The sequence below is a fragment of the Hemibagrus wyckioides genome, linkage group LG07 (assembly GCF_019097595.1).
Source record: "Hemibagrus wyckioides isolate EC202008001 linkage group LG07, SWU_Hwy_1.0, whole genome shotgun sequence".
Taxonomy (NCBI): Eukaryota; Metazoa; Chordata; class Actinopteri; order Siluriformes; family Bagridae; genus Hemibagrus; species Hemibagrus wyckioides.
In genome coordinates, this window is record NC_080716.1 from 8,829,924 (window position 1) to 8,849,704 (window position 19,781).

The window sequence follows — 19,781 nt, forward strand, 5'->3', positions numbered from 1 at the left end:
CTGACTCATGTCAGTGAGTATGTTTTGGGTCAAGGCATGAGTATGTTTTGGGTCAAGACTCACTAGTTTTCAGTTTGTATATTTATATATGAATAAAATCTTTTATTCTGATTCACCATGTTCAAGAAATTATTCAGCCCACAAAACACAATGATCTTTAAATCATCTTTTGGATAGGCTGGATAATTCAGTTTTATAAATAACTACACTATTTATACTAGGTTTGCATAAGAATTGCATGTGGTGCATTTGTGCTGAGGTTTGTGAACGAATAAAGGAGCATAAACAGAATTCCTATTTTACACTCCCACCACATTTTAGGAAGTAAGATCATTCTGAAAAATAACAGTAGTGACTCAAACATTTGGACAGCTACATTATTTTTGCATGCAAGTCAAACACCACAACACACTGAACAATCTGCTTTGTTAACTGTTTGATCATTTTACAGTAAACCTATTTCCACTCAAATCCTGTGTAGATCATTTGGGTGCCACATCAGGCAGAAGTGTTCAATAGTGCACCCTAGTGACAATCAGAGTAACACTAGTCAGTTGTGGATGTTTTTTAGCTTATTTATACAGAAAATGACAGTGAGTGTTTTCCTCCAAATTGTTTTGATGCTGATTTGTAAAAACAAAAGGTTTCATTGCAGTAGTTCCTGGATGACGAAGTGTATATTATGAATGAAGAAGGAAATAAAACATTGTTCCTGAAGGCAAGAAATTCTGAAATATGATTAGTATTCCTTTTACTTAATCATACATTCTGAAAGGAAACACAAAGATTATTAACACAGTTCATACCTGATCTTCCACCAGCTCTGTGGGAACAACAAGAACAATATCTCCTCTCTTCAGATCAAGCTCATCTGGGTTTGCAGCCTCAAAGTCATGCATTGTTTCAACCTAAAACAAAGAAAATATGTTTTTTTTTTCTGGGTTATACATATACTGTCAGGAAAAATTAGATGTCTGTGGTTGATGGTTTTTATTGACCTTATACAGGAAGCCTGGTGGCATGCCAGAGGTGGAAATATCTTTGGCTGTCTGGCTGTCTGGTGTCACTCCATCTCCACTGGTTGCTACAGGAGATACAATGTCACCATCTCGGTCATCATCGCCCTCATTGCTGGAAGCAGGCTCAATGACCACAGAGGGAATGGGCATCTTGTCCTGAAATGAGCCAAGATATATGTGAAATATCACATACTTCACCAAAATTTCATCAATGTAAATTTCACACAGAACATTTTAAGCAAATTGTTACCAACCATTTCAGGTAACATTGTAAACACAAGGAAACCATAGCTCATTCATTAGAGATTAAAAGTACATTAAAACAGAAAATCAAATTAAAAAAGTACAAAAACAGAAGTTTTAGGTTACAAAAGGTTATTATAATTTAAAAATAAAAAATAAAAAATGATACACCAAATGCGAATAGCCCATAAATATTATGTATATAACATACTAACATCTCATTCAACAGACTTTAAACTACATCCAAAGCACAGACATCCTGGTTCTATTTACTGTCAAGTGAACCAAAGTATATCATCATATCTACCTCCTCTTCAAAATTCTTTGTAGCCCCTTCCTTACTGGTTTCATCCCCTGGTTTGACCTCTACTGTACCAGTTTCTCCTTCTGGTTTGACCTCTACAGTATCAGTTTCTTCTTCCGGTTTGACCTCTATGGTAGTGGATTCATCTTCTGGTTTGGTCTCTACTGTAGCACTTTCTTCTTCTGGTTTGGTCTCTACTGTACCAGTTTCGTCTTCTGGTTTGGTCTCTACTGTACCAGTTTCGTCTTCTGGTTTGGTCTCTATGGTCTAAAAGACGCATCCAGTCTTGAGAGTCAGGCATGAGACACTCACTACAGCCACTCATTTGGATGGATCAGTGCTGAGCAGCACATGGGAAGGCACTTATCACAATGAAATAAACTGGGACCAGTTTAACTGCAGTGGTTGAAACTGTCCTCAGTGGGGAGGGGATGATTGTCAGTTTAGGGATAAACAAACTGGATCATGCTATTCGAGTTGGAAAAGGTTCACTGGGTATGATGAAGGGTTTTGAGGAGAAAACAAGCCATGGTTCTTGGGGGTCTTATTTAACACACAGGGGAAAGAGACCAATAGCCGAGATGAAATCAGCAGCAACTCAAACTAAGTAATCTGTACGCTAAGCTACCACGTGCTGGAATTAGCTTTAGATGTGATTACTTCCTTATTTCAAGTCTCTGTTCTGAACTCTATTTCATATATACTGTATACAATGTTGTATATACAGTAGAGTTCAAACATTCGACTTCAAATCAGTTATGTGAAAGAAAAAAAAGAAAACATAACCAAACAAAACCTCTCTGTCTATAGCTGTCAAAATAGGCTACATTATGTAATTTTTTACCTTTACAACCTTAAATCTCATTCTACTCTGGTGCTAAAAAGCTAAATAATACCACATGACATCACACAGAATGTTTTAATGATAACATCATTACAATGAAATGGAACGGCATCACCATCGAAACCACAAAGTGTCATCTGTCAACGTTTATAATTGTCACAAAAGAAGATTAGAATGCTTAATAATAAAAATTAATAATTAACGTCAATATGTAAGAACATGCTATGGAAGGTTCAGTATGTTTGGTCCAGTATGATATCAATTTGCTTTGTGGTATCATGGTTCAAATAATTGGGTGATAATATAACAAATAATGAGAAAAATCAAATCAATCAATAAAATAAAAAATAAAAACAAGGAACAGGTCTCAGGTCTCACTAATGTTCATTAAGAGGGGAAGGCGCTCAGAAAAGTGAAGTGTTTTAAAGTAAACTTTAAAATATTTTTTTTCTGAGCTTTTATGTTGAACAATGTCATAACCAAGAGTATGAATTATACACTGCACTTTAAATGGGTGTTATACAGTCTCCATCCACCAAGACATTATTTACATAAAAACAACAACTGTCAAAATGAACATCCTGTCAATAAATACACTGTCAATAAATTAAATAATTAAACAAAATATTAAAATGTAAAAGATTAACTACACCCATTAATAGGGGGGAAACTGGACACCACAGTTTCCAATCAAGTATATACTGTCTCCACTGAAGCTATGAGTATTTTAAAAAGGTTAAAAATCACACATTTTTTCTGGTTTAGTCCATTTTCTGCCATGGAATTGTAGAATAATATTTTCTTATGCTTATGTTTGAGGATTTTCTGTTTTAGAAAATCATTAAACACATAAACTGCTACATTAAAAAAATATTTGCCCCAATGCCCCAAGAGCTCATTGGCCTACACTGATACAGATTCACCATTGCTGACACAGAGCCACATCAGTCTGTATCTATATAGTGTCCAGTACTTGTTATGGAATTATGATTAATAATACCCTGCAATACTAGCGCTCTATTCAGCAAAGTAAAGAGGTAAACCTGAACATATCGTGACATTTTGAATTGAACTGGAGACATTTTGGAAAATATTTGAAGCCTTTGTGAGGCCTTATCTTTAAATTATTTAGTTTTAGTTTTATAATCTATGATAGAAGCTGTAAAATTCCTCACTGCACAAAGACGATGTGGTCAACACCGACAATATGTGATAGTCTGTGTTAACCTTGGTGTCAGGGCAAAACCTCCTGGATGGATTTGGACACGCCTCCTCATTATAATATAAGCAGTGAGGAGATTAGAAAATGTTATGAGATTTAGTCAGGAAACAGAAAATACGAAATATGTGTGTTAGTTAATAAAAATGAAAAGAAAAATAAAATAAAAGTATGAGTAATTGTCAGTTCTGAAAGCAATATATATTTTAATAGTTCTTTACAGATATTTATTATTATATATTTATAGTATATAGTAGATTATATTTTTTTTGTATATATAGATATAGATATATGACTCATTAGGTAGCCTACTAATCACTGTCATATTGAAGACTCTATAATTCTCCCCAAAAAATGTAATCAAAAGAAAAATATTTTGCTTCAGATAAACTTAAAAGGCTTCATGCTGAGACAGTATACAAAGCAGACACCATAGCTGGAAAAGTGTGCTAAATTCAGCATTTAGCAAATTTAATCAGCCACTATGCCACTTATGGATCTGCTTTTTTTACTAAGGCAATACTATTCGAGAGTGTTAATTAAGTAGTTACCGGAGTCTCTTCAATAGGAGACTCTTTATCTTCTGCAGGGGCCTACACACAAAAGAAACATGAACAATTATTGTAAACATGCACGAGTATGAAACATGTAGAATACCTCCTATACAATGGTATGCCTCAAATCATATATATAGCTTCCATGATCTGTTTCTAAAACAAACAACAAAAACAGAAATCTAACTAGTAGTACTTGTACATAGTATAAAAACAATACAAAATCAGAACAGAAAACAGAAAGTACCAGGATATTCATAATTAATTAAAAAAAACATTTCTGGAATAGTTTGCTCTGCTACACAATATAAAGCACAAAGGCCTGAAGAAATGTCTGTGTTAACTGCATTGGGGTTCTACATTTGTGTAAAAAGAGTTTATATGGGAAGAGTTGGAGGGGAGTTACCAGAGCCTCTGTAGGTGGCTCCTCTCCTGGTTCTGCTACTGGAGCAGATTCCTACATATGGCAAAAATGTGCTGTAAATAATGCTGTAATTTGTCATAAAATTATCTAATGCTTTTTATGACAAAAGGCATATTTACCGGAGCCTCTGGGCTGAGTTGTTCTTTCTCAGTGTGATCAACTGGGGTGGTCTAAATATAAAATATTTGAAACCCCAGTTATTAATGAAATCCTTGACTCAAATATGCCTTCAGTCAGATAACTATAGATAATACATGTATGTATAACACAAAGTATGTAGAACAAATAATTAAACACACCTAGTAAAATATTGTCCAGATGGCTGGTGTTAGATGATTTATATGAACATCTTATATATTATGATAATTACAATTATTTCTATTTTTATTTTAGGTTAGCTTAAGTGTCATTACAACGGAATAAACATAATCAATTGTCAATACAACAAATAAAAAATCACTTATGATTAATAAAATCCAACATAAATGTGTCAGACTGGGAAAACCTCATCAGATGTCTGGAAAATAGCAAATTCTTGTCTAAAATAAGAACAATAATAACAATCTGTCTGTAACATGGTTTTCAGAAATTTAAGAAACCACAAATGTATATTTAACCAAATTTTTTTTTTTTTTTAGTCTTTCTTAGTATATTTTCCTCCCTAAAATCACATAAGGTAAGGAACCATTTTAAGAAATGGAGCGGTAAATACAGTCAGACAGTCAGATAGTTTTCAGCCTAAACTATAAGACCAAATATTTGTGCCCCTGTTTGTGCCCTTTACGAATCTCACCATGTGAAGGGTTTTCCCAGGCCACCACTAATAGTCCAATAAAGATACAGAATGTATGATAAACTTTTTTTCTTAAACCAAATTACTACAATCACACAAATACAAAAATGAGAATGAACTAAAAACCAAAAACACAATTTGTCCACAGTCCCACAATCATCATACTTAAGATACTGAGTGTATAATTAAAAACATTCTAAATTCAAGCTCATAAAGCAAAGAAATGTGCTGAGCAACATGGTGTATGAATCGCAGGCAGTGGGAGGCTGATAAAAAAGGTACATACCTCAGTCTGCTCTGCTGCAATAGTTTCAGCAGCTTCAGGAGACTCCACTATGCTCTTAAAGAGCAGAACAGTACACAGGAAAAAATACCATTAACTAAACCCCTTCGATCATCATTAAACAAAAGTGTCATAATGGGAGCAAGTGAAAAAATGATTTATGCACAAAAAAAAATAGGACAAACATAATGATGAAGAGAAAGGTAATGGTAATGGTAAAGAATGATGAATGATGCAGCTGATGTAAATAAACAAATAAATAAAAGAATAATAAAAATACAACGAAGCCACCGACAAAATTACAGATAAATTGATGAGACCGCTGATGAAGATAAAGGTGATGGTTGCAGTATAATCAGATGATGATGATGATGATGATGATGATATTGCTGATGATGACGGTGATATAGATGATTATAATTGTACAAATCATTAAAATGACACCTACAATTTTAATAGAATTTGGGCATCAGAAGCCCAGTATCACTCACAGAAGCAGTCTCTGCAGGAGGGCTGCTAGCAGCAGTGGTCTCTGTCGGTTCAGCAGTGGTTTCTGCAGAAGGAGTCGTTACACTGCCCTCAGCCTCTGGGGCCTGGGTTGGGGACACTTCCCCTTCCCCTTCTCCCACTTCTTCTGGGGCTGCCTCTGTACCAGTCTCTGCCCCTTCTGGGGCCTCAGACTTTAGATATACACACATATGTAGTATAAGAATTGCAAATTCTGCTAATTCAGATCAGACCCACTGTGTCCTCTCAAGTGCGAGCAGCTTTAAATAATAGTCAACAAAAGCTTATAATAATAGTCAACCCATGATGTCTATACATAAGTATATAGTTATGTATGTAATAGCAAACCAGTAAAGGTCATGGTACATGAACAGGCAGTTGGAAGCTAATTTTAGCACTACATATTATATCTATAACATATTATTATTATGGATTCCAATTAAGCCAAAGGGTCTTTGAAGACATTGTTCTCTTTTATATTCAAGAAAAACTGAAAAGGAGCTGTCTGGATTCAAATATAATTGCATAAAATCACACAGGTACATACACCTTGAAGAGAAAGATTAAATGATCTGAGCACAGAATAGAAGAATTTCTTGATAACCAGACAAACAATAAAAACAAAAACGTTATTACTTACTAAAACAAAACTTTTATGAAAATGATCCTATTATTTTTTTTCTGTATCATTTACTATCAATCTAAGACCTGTATTAAATAAGATACATTTTAGGATACTTAATTAAATAGCAGTGTATATAATACAAACAATAAAACTTTCATTTCACATAATACATTAACACTAATTTTACAAGGTTCACTATGAAACAATAATCTATTGTACTGTAGAGAAGCAATGACTCACAATTTTATCAAAGTCAGCTTCAAATATTGGAACTGAGGCATCCACCTATGCAAAAAATAAAAAATAAAATAGAAGAGATGTTAGAGGAAATGTTATTAAATTAAGCATGTTTCTATAACATATAAAACATAAAGGTTAGTTTTCAAGGTAAGACATGTCTAAAACATTATATACAGCATATATTTTATGGATTCTGAACCCACTAGGGAAGGGGGATGATTAAGGATCATTACAATAATAGACATTGCTAGATGTGTTCAAAAAACACTCCATAGTCCTTCAAGGTTGCTAAAAATTAGTCCAGCAATATAGTTATATATAAACTAAAACTATTAGCAGTGAAGATTATGTCCATTTAAACTAAATATAAATAAAAACTTCTTTGTAGTTACATTTACTTACATTTACATTTACAATGTCACTTCTAAGTGTAATGATCATCAAAGCAATGTGATATTCTTGTAGCAGTACTTGCAGCAGTATTGTACAGGCACTACAACCCAAATCAACACATCTAATTGCCTATTTACCTGAGCAAGTCCATTTAAAGCTTTGTTGGACACCTAAATCAAATTGTAGAAACAGTTTGAATATTGGCCCTCAACACACTTGCCATGTATTTGTAATAGGAGTAGGAAATCTATTAAAACAACACATCAGAAGCAAGCAGAGGAGAGACAAAGGACCAGGATGTCTAGTCTGTGAGGGATTCTTGGGTCTGAAGGGGTTGTAGCAGGAAACTACTGTATTGCTTCATCTGCAGGCAGGAAAAGAGCTTCTCATGGTGGTTGGTTCATGCTACATTAAAATAATGAAGAATTCAGGTACCTCATCCTTTTCAGCATCTATTTCCTGGTACAACTTTCCGTATCTTCGATTTGCAACCTCATCTTCAGACAGATCAGAATTCTCTGGTTCTTTAACACTGGCTGTCTTTTCCATGGCTGCTCTCTTTGGACCAGGAATGGTGTTTTGGCCATAACAGGTAACAAATTGGTCTTGAATTGGGCCACTGTCTTCAGGCCAGCCTTTAATAACATCACCTGGGCCATCAGAGTGGAAGAAGCCACCACTGTCATCCAGCTTCTGCCAAGAATCCTTACTGGAAGTTTCTAATTCAGCAGTTGGGGGAGGAAAGTTTGCCCATTGGGCAAACCTATTCCTGGTTGAAAACTCAACTTCCCAACTTTCTTGCCCAGTCATTGTGGACTCCCAGCTCCCTGCCCATCCCTGGTTGCCTTCACTGGCCAAAGGTTCTTGGGTTGTCTCTCTAATAATTGGGGCCTGATTAGTGCCACTAACTAAAAGGTTCTGGTTAGTCTCACAAGCAAAATAATCCTGGTTAGTCTCAATAGCACACATATCATGGTTAGTTTCACTATCAAAAATATACTTGTTAGTCTCACTAGCAAAACTGTCCTGTTTATTGTCACTAGCAAATGGATTGTGGTTCTCATGATTTTCACTAGCACAAGGATCCAAGTTACTCTCATTGGTAAATGGATCTTTATTATTCTTACTACCAAAGGGATCCCAATTAGTCTCACTGGCAAAAGGATCCTGGTCAGATTCATTGGCAAAAGGATCCTGATTAGTTTCACGAGCAAAAGGGTCATGATTAGTTTGACTGAAAAATAAATCCTGGTTAGTCTCACTAAAATTACTTTTAGTGATAAAAGAATCCTGGTTAGTCTCACTGGTGAAAGGATCCTGTTTAGTCATAATAGGGAATAGATCTTGATTGTTTTTACTGGCAAATGGATCCCAATTAGCTTCACTGGTAAAAGGATCCTGGTTAGTCCCAGGAGCCAAAGGATCCTGGTCAGTTTTACTCGCAAAAGAATCCTGGATAGTCTCACTGGCAAAAGGATCCTGGATTGGCTCACTGGCAAAAAGATCCCGTATAGGATCATTTTTACTAGCAAAGAGATCCCAATTAGTTTCACTGGCAAAGAGATCCTGGACAGGTTCACTGGCAAAAGAATCCTGGTTAGTCTCAGTGGCAAAAGGATCTTTGTCAGCTTCACTCGCGAAATGATCTTGGTTAGTCTCAATGGCAAAAGGATCCAGGTCAGTTTTATTGCCAAAAGGATCCTGGATAGCCTCATTGGTAAAAGGATCCTGGATAGTTTCACTGCCAAAAGACTCCCTCTTAGCCTCACTGGTGAAAGGATCTTGTTTATTATTTTCACTGCCAACACGATCCCAATTTGTTTCACTGGCAAAAGGATCCTGGATAGTTTCAATGGCAAAAGGATCCTGGTCATTTTCACCAGCAAAAGGATCCTGGACAGTCTCACTGGCAAAAGGATCCTGGTCATTTTCACCAGCAAAACTAACCTGGACAGTCTCACTAGCAAAAGGATCTTGGTGAGTCTCACTGTCAAAAGGGTCCTGGTCAGTTTCATTGGAAAAGGGATCCTGGTCATTTTCACTGGCAAAAGGATCCTGGACAGTCTCACCACCAAAAGGATCCTGGTCATTTTCACCAGCAAAACTAACCTGGACAGTCTCACTAGCAAAAGGATCTTGGTGAGTCTCACTGTCAAAAGGGTCCTGGTCAGTTTCATTGGAAAAGGGATCCTGGTCATTTTCACTGGCAAAAGGATCCTGGACAGTCTCACCACCAAAAGGATCCTGGTCATTTTCGCCAGCAAAAGGATCCTGGACAGTCTCACTGACAAAAGGATCCTGGTCATTTTCACCGGCAAAAGGATCCTGGACAGTCTCACTGGCAAAAGGATCTTGGTGAGTCTCACTGGCAAAAGGATCCCAGTCAGTTTCATTGGTAAAGGGATCCTGGTCATTTTCACCAGCAAAAGGATCCTGGACAGTCTTACCACCAAAAGGATCCTGGTCACTTTCACCAGCAAAAAGATCCTGGACAGTCTCACTAGCAAAAGGATCCTTATTAGTCTCACTGGCAAAAGGATCCTGGTCAGTTTTACTGTCAAAATTATGGATAGTCTCTCTGGCAAAACATTCCTGATCAGTCTCTCTGGCAGAAGAGTTTGATGTGATTTCAGTAGCCCACACATATCCTTCTTCAAAAGGACCTGATTCAAAACCAGTTGCTTGGCTGTCTCTATTCTGACATTCAGAACCAAAAACACCTCCTCTGGGGATAGCAAAAGGGTCACTGGCAACTTTCTTAGATATCTGATAGTTTTCTGGACAAAACAGTCCCTTGTCTGAGTTGGCAAACACGTTATTGCCAGTGCCAAATGGATACTCCTCTGATGCAGCAAAAAGATTAGGCCCTGAACCATAGGGGTCACACTCAGATCTGCAAAGTGGTTCGAAGCAAAATTTGGATTCAGAAAGTTTTGAAAGTGAATTGTCAGCACTCTCATTCTGCTCTATGTTGTGAGTAGGATCTTCTGTTCTGACATATTTAGTTGAATTGCAATGTCCAAGCTCTATTCCATCATTAGGCTTTGTTGATTTTGTCATTGCCAGCTGGTCACAATTAGATATAAAGGAATGGCCTATAAGGCTTGCAGCAGCTATGGTACTCTGTTCCAAGAAGGATGACTCATCCACAAAGTTGTCTTGATTTAAATTGCTGCTGGTGACATCCTTCTCTGACATTGGTCCCTCATTCTCTGCAGATTCGAGCTCATCATCAGCACTGATCCATCCGCTATTCTGACCTGGAGCATCTGCCCACTCCTCAGCCGTCTCATATTCAGACCCTGACCCATCCACATCTCCCTGTCCTGTTAAGTACCACTTAGAGTTATTTCCCTCTTCATCTGTGTATAATCCCTGCCCAGGTCCCTCTGTGGCCTCTATTATTTCTTGGCCAAACTCATTTGTGAATATAATCCCTGGCATGGACATTCCAGTTTCATTCTCCTCTAAACCTGTGGTTTTATTTTCTGTGGTCCATTCTTCTTCATCCCATGTCCACCCAGAATGATGTGTATCTGAGCCTGATTCCTCTGATCCCCACCCTTCCTCAATACCCTCCTGAACCTGTTGTTGTTTAAATGGAGGATCTATCTTGACACTCCTCAGAGCACACTCTTCACAGTCTGGATTTGGCTCTTGGTCACACTTTGTATTCCAGCCTCTAACCTCGCCTGTGGCTTCTCCTTGGGGCACTGTATCTGTGGGCCATCCGTCTGCAGGAGGCCACCCTTGCCCATCTGTTGCTGGCTGAACATCTCCCAAATCCTGAGCTGCAGAACCAAAGTCAGCCGTCCAGTTGGCATTAAAGCCAGCATCTGAAGCCTAGTCAGAGAAAAAAGGAATTTATTGTCAAGACCAAGGCCTCAGCATTCACAGACACAGAATGTACCTCAAGACCAATAGAGGAGAGGACATAGAGTTTATTTCAGGGGTGTCAAACTCATTATGCCACATTATGCTTAGACTAATGTCATGTATTTTGGACAAAAATATCAGATTATTAGACCAATAACACATCACATAACTGAGAAAAGGCTGTTCGGAATCTACCAATGTATTGGTCATTTGTTATTTTGGAAGAAGATGGTTATTGCATCAAATATCAAACAATTTGGTAAGGAGATGAAAACTGATTGCTCTATTTTGCCCTTTAGTAAAATAACAGAACCAAGCTCTAATTTTTTGCAATTCAATTATTCCACAAATGATTTTAATTTGAAGTATTGATTGAAACTTTCTTTGAAAATGCATTCAATGGCTATAAGTTTGACACCCAAGTTTACACAATCTGGGTCAAATTTACATGACAAAAGGAAATTACAAAAGGAAATTATTGTCTAAAAAATAGTTTTTATAAATGTATTAGGACCTTTTCATTGTAACAGTTTTTCTAACAAATAGAAATATAAATATTAAACCCATTAAATCTATTAAAGTTTATACAAGTTGAAGTTTATATCTCTTCTTCTTGCACTTATCATTACTTTATCATTACTTACAGGCTGGGCCTCAGTATTTGTCTGGAAAACAGAAAAAATGTATATCAAACTATATAATATATAAGGCAAATATCTCCTTATAATGCTCCATATATAAGTAACCAGGATAAAAGAATTCCAAAACAGATATACTGATCAGTGTAGCATTTAATCTAGAACCACAAATAACCCCAAAACTCTCTCACCGTCCAAAGATCCCATGATAGTGCCTAGAAAAGTACAAAATAGAAAATCTGCATCAGATTCCTACTGTTGCATACACTTATATACAATTATGTATTCGTATTTTAAAGAACATAGAAGGTAAAGCACATAGAAGAGACATGTTGTAACTTTCTAATCATGTATGTAAATCCCACTGATTTAGTGTGGGACATGAGACAGAATTGGACCTGAGCTCCAGGTATCTGGGTTTGACCGCTGGTTGTATTGCTGTCTGGTTTGAATGGGTCAAAGTCCAAGTCCAGAAGAGATTCTGTGGGATTCTCATTAGGCTAAAAAAAAAAAAAAGATTTTTTAATCTTATTTAAGCATTTTAAAGTTACATGCAATGTCATGTGAGTCTGGCAACTACAAACACAAGGAACTTTAAAATAGTTATCCTAAAATAAAAAAAGAATTTTTTCACCTGTGGTGAGGTGACACTGATCTCAGGAAAGCCTCCATCAAACAGGCTGATGATTTGCTCTTGTTGAATCTCCTTGGTAGGAGTGACTTTGGGAGGAGGAGGCTTTGGCGGGCCCATCTTCAGCTGATAATGAGATGTTGTGGGCATACAATTATTTAAGCCATCACTTCATGTCAAAACTTGTGTATCATTAGCACGCTAATACATGCATGTCAAAATCACAATAAACTAAGCTACTAAGCTACAGGCTGACTTACATCTTCACTCTGTATCATGCAAGACAGAGAAAAGCAAGCGTAGATCAGCAGAGATGTTTGTTAATTTCATGCTTCGTTTTAAAAGATTACATTAAAAAAGCAACATGCACTGAAGTATCAGGGGTTTAATATGTATGAATGTTATAATAATATGTGCAGTCATGGACTTTCAGAAGTGACTTAGAAAGGATTATGTAAATGTCTGTAGAATTTTGATTCCTATGTTGTTCACTCAAAGCTGACAGACACAAAGTGTCTTCAAACTGATGCTAACACAGCTAACACAAAGCCCAAAGCACACAAGTGTGCCATGGGCCTTACATACAAATTACACTGTATTTTATATTTGTAAACACTGTTGAGTTTTAGAACAGTTAGTTTATGCATTTTCTGTCCTAAATCTGATGTTATTTGGTTTAGGATATTCATGGCAGAGTTCCAGGCCTGACCTGTGAGGGAGATTTGGGTCGTGGAGGGCCGGGTGAAGTAGGTCTCAGTGTGTGGTTGGGGCTGGCAACAGGGCTGCCCTCTGGACTCTCATCCTCAGGAGGCGTTGGGGTCCTGGCCAAGCGCAGTGGGCCTGAGTCACTGAAAATAAAATGATAAATACATACATGTTATATACACATAAAATATTTACAATATTAAACAAAATGCTCAATAAGATAAAAACAGCAAAGTTTAAACAGACTATTGTGTTTCATATAGCAACTAAAGATACTGTAATTTTTTTTTTTTGAATAATCCAATGTAGACACTCTACAAACCATCTAAGGAGTATAGTAAATAAGAGCATCAGCTGATTAACAGCATCTCAAATTATGTTTCAACAGCATGTCATAAAATGCATCTATACAGAGCATGTCTACTAAATTTTTTTTTGTGCATGTCTACTAAAAAGATGCATATACTGAATAGAAACATTCTACTAAATATCAACCACCATGTTGTGATAGTGTTTAAATTTAGTTGATGACTCAGTCAAATAATAGTTTGTTAAAAGTCTACTCTACTTTGGATTATCCAAATAAAGAGTTACCAGAAAGACTACCCAAAGCTACGGCACACACCACTTCACTACTGTTTTCATTTGCAGTGTGAAGAATATTGCTATGATATTTTGCTGCTGCAACACTACTATGGCACTACTATGATACCGCAGGGTGGTACTATCCTATATTACTGTCCATCACATACCTTCTCTGACAGCTATAAAGAGGAGGACATATACAACCACAGTACATGAATAACTGAATCACAGAATAGTTTCCAAACCATAGGTAAGTAATTGAATAATTACAGCTTTCTGTAATACAGCAAACATGGCTTCTATTAATGTCCCAGGACTATTTAGACTTGGGAGAAATGTGTATATCTGTAGTCTGTATTAAGAAGAACAAATAAATGTTGGAGACTCACCTGGGTGCTCCTTGAATAGTGAACATTTTGTCTGAGTGTTGCTCGGCAAGCTTGTTCATCACCTCGTACAGCTTGTGACAGAACTAGTGAAACAATTAGGGAAGAAAATGAGAAAAAGTAAATTCATTAAAAATATATATCTCTAAACTCTCAGCTTCTGATGGAATAATCATTCTTGATCATTAATTGCAAATAATAATTTATTATTTACTATAATTTATAGAATAGAAATCATATATGTAAATGTAAATGCACCTAGAAACTATAGGAGCAAGAAATGTTCTGGTACTAGAACAGTGCTATGATACTACAACCACAAAATATTGCTTTTCTCTTTCTTAAAAAATCAAATAGTAGATGCTACTTGTTAATATAGTCCAAAATAGTGATCCTTATTGTATAGAGAATGGTGCATGTAGATTCGATCAGTATTTTTGAATAGGAAAAAATCTTAAATAAGTGTCAGTTCATTTGATCTTTCATTTGTATGCAGGAAGGAATTGAGACAGACGGGAAAGCAGATGGTTGGTGTAACACATCAGTTGTCCTGCAGAAGGCACCATCGAGGATGTCTGACACTACTAAGCCAAATAAAGTTAAAATGGAGCAGCACCCAAAATGAGTCAGTGTAGTACAGGCTAGACTACACAGGCTATTCTGCAGACTGCACTCTTCAGTTGTCATAAGAGCTGTGGTTTCTTCACACTTGAGAGTGAAGTGGAACATGTAAAAGCAGTTGTACTGAAGTAACCACAAATAACCACCCACCACATAGGATTTACACACACACACGCTGTAAAATACTCCACTTGGATCATATGCACACCGAATTACTGATTAATATTTAGACATAAATAAATATGAAGGGTTTTTTTTAAATACCTGTATTAGCAAGTCTATTCATATAAGTAATTACTTATGGATCAGTTTTCAAACAGCATAGAGGAAGAGGTGGGATTGCATTGATGTACAACATGGCACATTGATATTCCTCATATAGAAGGTTGCAAATAAATTGTATGCAGATGTTTCTGTGAGATTTGGTGGCATAGATGACATAAAGAGATGGAAGGCATAAACTTCATATACTAAGTATCATGTTTTTACAGACCAGATCTAATTTTTTTGTTTCTAGACGATGAAACCAGACCAAACATTTGTATTAAACATACTGAACTGAACTGTTTTCACTACATTTGCATTTTTCTAAATGCGATCCGATAATATAACAACTCAACATGCCGCTGATGTCTGAATAAAACATGAAATAATAGCCTTCCATCTTTCTACTCCCTCTCTCTACGCTGATATTGCTATAAAATACAGTTGTTGCAGAGGAATGGAGAGAATTAGAGAAAAAAAGAATGAAAGATTGATTGCGAGTGATGGATACAGAAGTGTCTGTGATGATGTTCAGACTGGTTCCCTGCTGGCAATGGCAGCATTTATCCACGGCACTGCACTAAAGCTAAAAATACACGACACACACTTGTCAGACGTTACATCATGACCTCTAATGATAATATGTGCTGATGCTGCCTAACAGACAGGTGAAATGCCCAGTGACTTGTTCTTATTATTTTTCCATTAAGAACATTAAGAAAACAAACCTCAATAGATTAAATAAGTTCTGCTCAAGTGACACTTTAAAAATAAGACCAAGTCTTTAGTCATATCTCAGTGTTTATTAGGCCACAAATATGTGTTTCAAAAAACAATTCAGAAGGGACCATTTCACTAAGCTAAATATAAAGCAGATGGCCAGCATTGTTAGGGAGCTAAATAGGCCAGAACTATCTCCGCTGAGAAAATCAGTGTCTGCTCGGCAATTTAGAAAACGCACATGCCAGAAAGCTGACCTTTTATGGAGTATAGTCAACTGCCGCACTGCAAATCCAGCTGGGGGGGAAATGAGATTGAAAGGGCAATAATAGTCTCTGCCTCCAAGGAGAAGAGCATGTTTTTTTCCAGTGCATAAAAGCAACGCTTGCCAGACATCTGTTACTTTTTGTTAATGAACAGCTTACCCATTTTCCACATGGTTATATCTCATCGCTTAAATTTATTCTTATTTTGATGACTTCTACTAATCACTTATATTACCGAGGGGCCACATGACTGGCAATAGTCAGATAATTGAATGAGTAATGCTAGGAACATTAATGAACACACACAGAACACATTAGCATTAAGTCTTAAGTATTTTAAGTCCTAGGAGTCTGGGAACCACTTACTGTTAGCTACATTAGTATATCTTTTACCATGAGTCATGTAATGCTATAGCAGTGCAAAGGAGCCTGCTCAGTAAACAGAAATGAGCATTGCAGCGATCAGAATAACAAAAACAATTTGTTTTCTTGTTGTTGTTGTTGTTTTGTCATTTCATGTCCACTTAGAAGGCACATAATGTCTTCAGAAATGAGGGTTTTTTTTACTTACAACTGATATTTCCCTGTGAAATTTGGCTTCCAGGCTGCTGACACTCTTGAAGGTCTTCACATAAAAGCCCACTCGACTGCAAAGACAAGAAAAAGGCTTTATTAGAATACACAATGGACCCATGCTTCAAGGTCCCTTTCAGCCATGAAAACGCTGACTTCCAGGTCTCTTCATAACTAGCCCTGTGTGTATGAAGAGCCTGACCTGCAAAAAAATATTAAAAAGCAGATGTACTCCGGACTGATGAGGCTATGAGTAACTCAGTAAAGCAAACATTATGGAAATACGTTAGTAAAAGTCATGTTTACAAGCTCAAAAGCTCAAGGTAATTGTTTAAGAGAAAGCTGACCGAACAAGTACATTTTTATACACTTTTTTCAATCTTTGCCTATATATTTTTCTCAGGTCATGACTGAACAGAGCTCGAGGGACAAATGATTGAACTGATTATGTAAGCACACTGCTTTGTCCTCTAGTAAACAGCTAATACACAGCCACTCAAAATGTTATAGTCACTAGAGCACATGAATCGTTATAATGCTGTTTAATTATACTTTAATATACTGCCAAGCCAAGAGTAAAGAAATGCTGTAGAGCAAAATCAGTTAATACAGAAAAATAATGTTATAATGAACAGTAAACTGTAATAAACTGCACAGATATTTGGTGTGATGAACATGCAGCAGTAGATTTGTGTAAAATCGCCTGGCAATTTTTTCTCAGCAGCTTGGAGAATCTGCCATAGTACTTCTGGTGACTATCACACATGCTTCAGTTTCTTTCCGGTAAAACCTGACAGACTTCATTATTGTTTTTTGTCTGAAAAATGGTCTATTACATAACATATTACTTTCTTTACTGACAATACAATCACTGATCTGTTTAAAAGTTTCATTTCCTCCTACCCCAAAAATTTACAAACCAGATCATAAAATAAACAAGTAAGCCAAAATGAAGTTTTTAACTGTCTACAAATTACGACTAAGAACTCCAGACTGTGAAATTCGCAAATACTCCCATATGCTCTGCAGTAGAAATCTCGTCAACCACAGCAAGATAATTACCCATGTTTTATAAAACCACCTCTGCAGCCCGGTTATATAAATCATTTTAACTCACCATTAACTTGCATTATCATTATCAGACTCTGCAGACATAACCGCTGCAGTCCCTAATAAATCATTCTGATTATCAAGACTATAGCATTATTGAGAGATGCATTTTTAATAAAGACCCACAAAAAGTCCAGCATCACAATGCAATACCTTCATTTCATACACACTACTTTGCTTCTGTTTCTTTCTACACAGACTAAACTGTAGCATTCACAAGCCCCATTAAAACACTGAGATAATATGCCTCAGTGCTGCTTCAACAAACTGATATGCAAATCACAGTCAATCTCCTGCTTTAGCTAAATTAAGATGAGCCTCTGAATCCTTTAGCATATCTCAGTAGCATACCTGTGCTCTGTTATCGTGATGATGTTGATGCCATAAATGTGTCCAGCTGCCATGTTACAGAGCACACTGCACAAATGGACACACTGGGCTACAGGGAAATGTGATGTTCGAGAGAATTCAATAGTATTGATAGGAGCAGATCACTATCAGAGTATCTAGAGTCCTTCCTGTTTTGCCCGATATGGGAATCACCTCAGGTGCATTGAACTGAAGCTTTAGTTATGTAACTCACATACAGATAACTGAAGAATGACTCTTTTAATTCAATATTTGACAACTACTGAGCAAAGGGTTAAAATGTGGGCATTGGGCTTTTCTGTGTAACATCAGTGTCTACATTTCTTTCTTTTATTTATTTACATCTCTACATAAAGACTCACAAATGAGAATGTTCACAGAAAGTAATATTACCTAAATTGAACTCATCAATTTTAATCCAATTTTCATTTCACAATTACAAGCTTAGCAGTTGCTTAATATTATATACAATAAGCTACTAAGTGTTCCCCAAAATTATGTATAATACTGTCATGACCCACCCGCGTCTCTGCTAATCTTTCTCTTTCTTCTCTCTATGTATATTAAAGACGTCGATTTCATACTTCCCAGAGTTCCAGTTCATTCCAGTCCTACTCCTAGTGTTCCCTGTGTTTCATTACTTCCTGCCTCCTCTGCATGGCTACTTACAGGAAGGAATCTGCAAATTGGACTGATTAGCTTCAGACTCACTTGTTGAATGACCGGATTTTTGGTAAGCTTTGCACTTCATTTTCCTGTTCTTCTTTGATTATGTATATATTGGTTGTGTTGCACTTAGCTTAGGGTGTGACTGCCATTTTGTGTACTGATATGGTTTATGTGTTTGTTTTTGTGCAGTAAGGCAGAAAGGGAAATTCTGTGTCTAATGTCATTTCTATTATATCCCAATCATTTCTGTTATGTTCATCAAATTACTTCATTTAAACATGAAGGAGTTTGGTTCCCATTTGTTTTCATACTGTCACATCCGATAACGTCACAGTTTCCCACAATACACTGCAGCCTACTAGTATAGCCGCATTGGACTCACTGTCCCACAATGCATCTGCACTCCCACGCTCACAGTCACCTTCATCACCTATTTTCAATTATTATGTTGCCACTGTTTAAAAGAAACTTAGTTTTCAGTTACTCTTTGCAAAGTATACACTTAGATCTCTTTGTCCGTGAAGTTACTAAGCCTGCATTCTAACCGAGATTATATGGTTTTGACCTTTGCCTAATGTTCTTGACTTTGTCTTTGCCTAGTCCTCGTATACCTGTTGGCACCTTGTTCTAACTATTGCTTGTTTTTTTGCTTAAAGCTGTCTGGATTTGTTTGAACTGATAATAAAACTCATCTGCTTTTGCATCCGCAAAGCCCTGAATAAAATCCAACTCTGTGCAGTCACCATAACAGAACTGAACCCAGGATCCCAGTGTAAAAAGGTCTCGACATTACCCACTGCACTATCACGCCACACATAATTCCTACCACTGTTATCCTGTAACATACTAACATCCTTGCAAGCTATTTATGATGGAAAGGGATCATGTTAATACTACATGAATCAATAACACTCACTCTA

At 36.6% G+C, this 19,781-nt stretch overlaps 1 protein-coding gene across 2 annotated transcripts in view; it reads right to left on the reverse strand.

The window, feature by feature from the left end:
* amph (amphiphysin) overlaps positions 1-19,781 on the reverse strand; it is a 32,995-nt gene that overhangs the window by 2,380 nt on the left and 10,834 nt on the right. The window contains exons 8-24 of one of the 2 annotated variants that reach the window (XM_058395813.1): positions 16,712-16,787; positions 14,273-14,355; positions 13,303-13,441; positions 12,597-12,719; positions 12,361-12,462; positions 12,154-12,177; positions 11,969-11,989; positions 11,136-11,291; positions 7,056-7,100; positions 6,175-6,363; positions 5,687-5,740; positions 4,727-4,777; positions 4,590-4,640; positions 4,181-4,222; positions 1,570-1,833; positions 999-1,175; positions 807-908 (exon numbers count right to left, since the gene is read on the reverse strand). In XM_058395813.1, the coding sequence (XP_058251796.1) occupies positions 807-908; positions 999-1,175; positions 1,570-1,833; positions 4,181-4,222; positions 4,590-4,640; positions 4,727-4,777; positions 5,687-5,740; positions 6,175-6,363; positions 7,056-7,100; positions 11,136-11,291; positions 11,969-11,989; positions 12,154-12,177; positions 12,361-12,462; positions 12,597-12,719; positions 13,303-13,441; positions 14,273-14,355; positions 16,712-16,787 (1,699 nt within the window). The remainder of the gene's footprint in view (positions 1-806; positions 909-998; positions 1,176-1,569; positions 1,834-4,180; positions 4,223-4,589; positions 4,641-4,726; positions 4,778-5,686; positions 5,741-6,174; positions 6,364-7,055; positions 7,101-11,135; positions 11,292-11,968; positions 11,990-12,153; positions 12,178-12,360; positions 12,463-12,596; positions 12,720-13,302; positions 13,442-14,272; positions 14,356-16,711; positions 16,788-19,781) is intronic. The other variant, XM_058395814.1, reaches the window with a different exon arrangement.